Below are 6,000 nucleotides of genomic sequence, written 5' to 3'. Positions count from 1 at the left end.
TGGATGGATGGATGGATGGCTGGATAGATGATAGATAGATAGATAGATAGATAGATAGATAGATAGATAAACAGACAGACAGACAGACAGACAAATAGATAGACAGATCAATCAGACAGACAGACAAATAGAGAGACAGATCAAGCGTCAAGTCACAACACTTCTTCTAGCTGTATTCCCATCAGATATTTTGCATTTTCCAAAGACTGAGATCAAGTTTCTTTAAACAATTCTCTCCAAAAAAAAAAAAAAAAAGGCTGGCCTATATTTTACAGTTTCCTACTCAAATTTAGTTAAAAGTTCGATGTCAAATCTGATTGAAAACTGTTTAATTTTGTGCGTCGGAATGCGAGATCGTGCTTACGAAACAGCTCAGGGGCTTGAGACGTGTAATTTATATTTAGGCCAATCAGAATGACAGTGAACATGAAGCTTGACAAATGCCATCAGAAAATCAATTATAATTATAATTACATGCAAAAGTAGTGGCTTTGTAGTAGTTTGGATAATGTATTTGTTATATTGGTTGGTATTTTATAGACAAAAAATATTGTAAAGAAACAAAGTATGAGATCATTTTGACACCGGACTGGTATGAAAAATAAATATTTCTATATTATAATTCTACGATTTGTGATATTAATGAATCCAAAGGTATGATAAAAGACTTGCTGCATGTCTGTATACTCCACTATCAAACACCTTGCTATCAACTGAAACGTACGGATTAGCAGCTGTGAAGTGACTTTGACAGGTTTTATATTGAATCTGTGAGTGCGCAGCGAGAGTGAGTGCATATTAGATTATCCTTCCTGGGTTCAACGTAATCTACGACAGGAAGCAGTGAGGCGAGTCTTCCAAGAACATGACGCTCACGGTTGGAGTCAAATAATAACCTGCCTCCGCGGGACATTTGACATTTTAATGTGTGAGCACAAAGTGTAAGAATATGTCATCTGGATTTGGATTCTCACCTATAACGCAATTGTTCATTGTACAATGAGCCGTTTTGTTGCTTTCTTTAAGTGTCTTTGAAGAAGAAGAACTGATGTTAACCAGTGAACCATTCAAGTGCAGTTTAGATGAGTGGATGGGTGGATGGATGGATGAATGGGTGGGTGGATGGATGGATGGATGATGGATGGATGGGGGGATGGATGGATGATGGATGGATGGGGGGATGGATGGATGATGGATGGATGGGGGGATGGATGGATGATGGATGGATGGGTGGATGGATGGATGAATGGGTGGGTGGATGGATGGATGGATGATGGATGGATGGATGGATGGATAGATACTTTATTGATCTCAAAGGGAAATTAAGGAACCATTCATAGTCTTAAACATAACACCTAGCATGCCGCAAAGCGCAAAGTTGAGTGTTTGGGCTTAGGGTATCCGAATCGGACGCATCATATTTTGCTACACTATGTTTCTTTTTCTTTTTTTGATTTTCAATAGTGAACTTCTGACCAGCATCACATCGAACCATTAGGAGGTGCCATTAGGATATGTGATTCCTCTGGGGTTTGAACCCAGGATCCTGGGCTTGAAGTAACATGTGTAAGGCAGGCATGCTAACCGCTACACTATAGAATCATAATTGCAATCAGCAGTCAAGTTCCCTTATTCATCCCACAATGGCAATGAAAACAGCACGCCACGGGAGGCACCATTAAGTACGTGGTTCCTTTGGGACTCGAACACAGGACCTTTTGCACGTAAGGCAGGCGCGATAACCGCTACAATATGGATGCGGAAAATAATAAATGTCGCCAAATTATTTTAATTTGATTTATTTTAAATCCATAAATAATGTATTTTCACCAAATCCAAATTCATCTGAAAACTACTATTATTTTATTTACTTATGTCTGACTGCTGAGCTGAAACACAGTCAATCACCTCGAATTTGTAGTCCCGGCCCACAAGTCTCCAGGGCGCCTGGACTTTCCTGACGAACCGACCATGGAACCAGTTGGCACCGACGCCACTTGTGAATTTTCCAGCTACAAAAGTTCAGAAGGAAAAAAAAACAGCATTTAGACATAGGTTGCCGAGAGCTTCTTGAGTCAGAAACGGTTGTATTATTTTCTGGAATAACCTCTTCCTAAACCTTCTTTGAAGGGATTCAAGAAGGGTCAGTCCATTTCTAGCACTTACTCACAAGCATAAACATAAAGTATAAAAAGGACATCATCATCATCACTTTGCACCGTTCAGGGAGTCCAATGGAGAACTTTTCAATGTCTAATGTTTTATTTGACTAATTCAATTCAAATTTAGGGTCTTAGCATATAGAGCCTCACACTGTTTTACCGTAATTTCCGGACTATTGAGCACACCTGAATATAAGCCTTACTAGTATAACACACCATAGCCTACCAGAAAAGTCATTGATCGCTAGCCGTATGAGCCTCGTTAGCCCGTAAAAATACATGAATTTGTCGCATCATTTTTTAAGCCGCATGGTTTAAAGTGTGTGAAAAAAGTAGCGGCTGATAGTCCGGAAATTACGGTACGCTGCAGTATTAGTGGTTGACCATTACCTATGTCTACCTTTGAAAGCTTATTAAAAGATTTGAAACTGATTCAAACATTGATAATACATATAATGGACAAAATTAATCCATTCACAGCCCTTGTATTTTATAATTTCATTGTATTGTGATCAAAAAAAAAGGACTAGCGAACCATGTACCGGATACCATGGCAGACAGATGGAGGTTCACGCTCTTTCTCCTGAGAGAGCACCTCGGGGCAATCCAGCCCTCCATTGGCTGGTAACTGGATAATAATACGTTTCCTATACTGTTTTTTCTTGGTGTTGCCATCTAGGGGGCGGGAAAGAAAAAGCACATGAAATTGACATTAGTGATGGTTGGCAGCTTTTAATAATCAAGTTTCACATGGAGATGGGAATGTGACTGACAATAATTGCCCGGTTGCTCTTTGTTGGGAATTGATTCCGTTTGTAGTGAGATACCTAAAAATGGCTTCGAACGGCTCATTAACTGACACGTAATTTCATCATTTACACCCGAGTGTGTTTTTCACGTCATCAAAGGTTTTTTCTTACAGGCCCACTTGGCCAGTAGATTTGAGGTAGACGGCGGTGCCTTTAAAAAAATCCGATCCACCGCGGTCAGCCTTCGTCGGAAACTGCCAACATACTTCGTACAACACATCGTGCCGTCGACGTGGTGTAGCCGGTTACACCGATCCCTCCACTTTTGGAGATAGCGCCTTTTCCTCCTCTCGGACTCATAGAACTCCTTCACCAATTTTTTCTGAATGGGTTGTGTCGAATCCTGTATGTCGTACTTTTTTATTAGCAAAGTTTACCTCTATTGTAAGAGTGTGCCAATAATTACACTGAACTGCTAAATTAGTAGTGGTGGTCAAGTCATAACGCATGGACAAATGTTGCCTTTCAGTTGCAAATGTAGCTAAGAAGCTACATAAGCTAAACATAGTTTTAATCGTGTTTGTATGTCCTGTATATACACCATATTTTCCGGACTATAAGTCGCACCTTTTTCATCCTTTGCCTGGGTTTGTGACTTATACTTAGGTGCGACTTATACTATTAAAAAATATAATTTTAAATGTTCATACTGACAGCCGCTAGAGGGCAATCTAGGCCCTCGTACCAGTATTTGCTACAGCCGCTAGAGGGCCCTCTAGGCCCTCGTACCAGTATTTGCAACTGGAAATGTACATGTTCGTTACTTTCACACTGACAGCCACTAGAGGGCACTGGTGCAACTTATACTAGGGAGTGACGTATAGTCCGGAAAATATGGTACTACTAAAAATTGACAATAAAGTCGAACCTCGAAACTTTTGAAAACGACATTTTTCATACACATAACAGCTTAGAGACGGGTTTGTTATTTTTTTATAATCCGTGAAACTTAAATCTGTCTTTTTAAAAGAATTTGTACAGAGCCTGTTTAACCGCAGTTGCTAAGTCAAGCGAGTATAATAGAACATATTGTTGGAAAGACTACTTGGAGGAGAGGATATGACAAATCAGACTTGTGTTTTAACCAGGGTGGATGAAACCAAATCTTAATGTAAAAAATGATATTAAGAATTCTGAAGATGACGATGGTAAAAATGCCGTCGATGTGATCTCATCTTCACTCCGTTGAAACCTTCGTGCAGCAGCTCTCCGGATGTTGCATTGCAACTGTACACTTACTCTCTGACAGCTAATAGAGTTAAATTGATTACTGAATATTACCCTAATCTCATACTCTGTGGTATACGATACATAAAGGGTAGAGGTTATGGACTATACAGGAAGTCCATATCGACGCACACTATCACATCCCAGATGATTTCCTGAATTTAGAGCAGTTTTTTTCCCAATGTACACAACCTATAGGGATACGTTTAGATAGGTGTTATTTATAGACTAACCTCAACACATTGATTTAGGACCGTTTATGTGTTGGCCAAAGGAAAAGCATTTGAAGAGCTAATACAGACAGGTAACTGACATCCAAACCACAGTAAGCTGGAGTTTAATGAACCAGTTCTGTTCATTCAAATGTATCTAGAATTTGTCCTTTTTTGGCTCCATGTAGCAACTTTGACCAGTTGTTACTTTAAATAGTGTGGATTAAAAGGTATGATCCCAATACTGGACAATAAAAAATCTCTTTTTTTGTCTATTTGGAAAAAGAAATTTTTGAAATTGAATTTTTTTTTTCAATTATTTTTATCCAGTTTTTGTTTTGCCATAAATTTTTTTTCAATTATTTTTATCCAGTTTGTTTTGCCATTAAAAAACAACTGAAATTTTCCTTGCAGAAAGGTAAACAGTAAACAGTAGTTGCTTAAAATCACGTAAACTGAAGATTTTACTCTGAGAAAACCTAGTGTCATAAGCAATCATTAGGAATGTGCGATCATATCGGTCGACCGATATCATCAGTCCGATATAGCATAATTGTTTTACATCTCTAAGAATCGTGATCGGTTTGAACTCGATAATGAAAACCTTTCGCCAAATATACATTTTTGGACATTTTTCGGTATTTCAATATTGGTATAATATCAGACATCCCTAGTTATAATTATTGAATAGCGAATAAAAGTAAGAAAATACATGCTAAAATATGATGTTTCCTTACATGAACTACATTGTCTGTAGGCTTGGAAGGATGGTCCCTGGCCAGAAGCCAATGCTATTTGGTGGGAGGCCTTGTAATGGAAAAGTTTTGGGAACCCATGCCGTACTGAATTCAAAAACTTAAGATTTTGTCCCAGAATGCATTTTTCACACCAAGTATATCATGCTACGTTTGGCTTCAGTGTCACAGTGTAACTTCTGCAGAGTATCTACCTGCTTTACACGCAGCTGGGCAGGCGCTCCAGTCACTGTACGGGGTCACGATACAGTCGCGCTTACATGGCAGTAAGCAAGGCCTGACGGTGTCTGGACGGAGGCTCTCCGGACACCTAGAAGAACAACATTAAGATGCGTGAGCACCCACCAAAAACACACATAATTGATGTGATAAAGAACTGCTGGACCGAACACAAATAAACTGAGCCGTGACTTTGCTAGAGGGCTCCCGGTGTGCCCAACTCTAATGACTCTGTTTGTCAGTTCTATTTTTTGTTCAATGACACAACTGAAAGTTATCCAAAAGGAAAATCTAAAGTTTAACAATGAAGGATGCGTGGCTCAAACGCAATATTGTCCATGGGGACAATTTTTTTCATTTAAAGGTAAATTGAGTGATTTCAAACCATTAGCAGGACAACAAGCAAGTGCAAAGCAAAGACACTTGAACTTAGTCCGAAATGACCCTTTGAGCAGATTACCAATCGACCAAGTCACCCAAAATGTTCACTGATCGCATTATGTTCCAATTGAACATAAAGCCCCCTACTGTTTGTTCAAGAGAATGCAGGCAAATGTGACGCATTATACATTCGGTTAACAACGATTGGCAACTAAGAGGAAGCCAAAAAAAAAAA

General features: G+C 39.1%; 1 protein-coding gene across 1 annotated transcript in view; it reads right to left on the bottom strand.

Moving 5' to 3' along the window:
• thsd7aa (thrombospondin, type I, domain containing 7Aa) overlaps positions 1–6,000 on the bottom strand; it is a 75,783-nt gene that overhangs the window by 16,987 nt on the left and 52,796 nt on the right. The window contains exons 15-17 of the mRNA XM_025065351.1: positions 5,360–5,475; positions 2,705–2,837; positions 1,909–2,012 (exon numbers count right to left, since the gene is read on the bottom strand). Coding sequence (XP_024921119.1) covers positions 1,909–2,012; positions 2,705–2,837; positions 5,360–5,475 — 353 coding nt within the window. The remainder of the gene's footprint in view (positions 1–1,908; positions 2,013–2,704; positions 2,838–5,359; positions 5,476–6,000) is intronic.

This window comes from Cynoglossus semilaevis, chromosome 18, assembly GCF_000523025.1.
Source record: "Cynoglossus semilaevis isolate Cse_v1.0 chromosome 18, Cse_v1.0, whole genome shotgun sequence".
Taxonomy (NCBI): domain Eukaryota; kingdom Metazoa; phylum Chordata; class Actinopteri; order Pleuronectiformes; family Cynoglossidae; genus Cynoglossus; species Cynoglossus semilaevis.
Note: the sequence above shows the minus strand (reverse complement) of the source record. Positions and strands in the feature narration are given on the sequence as shown.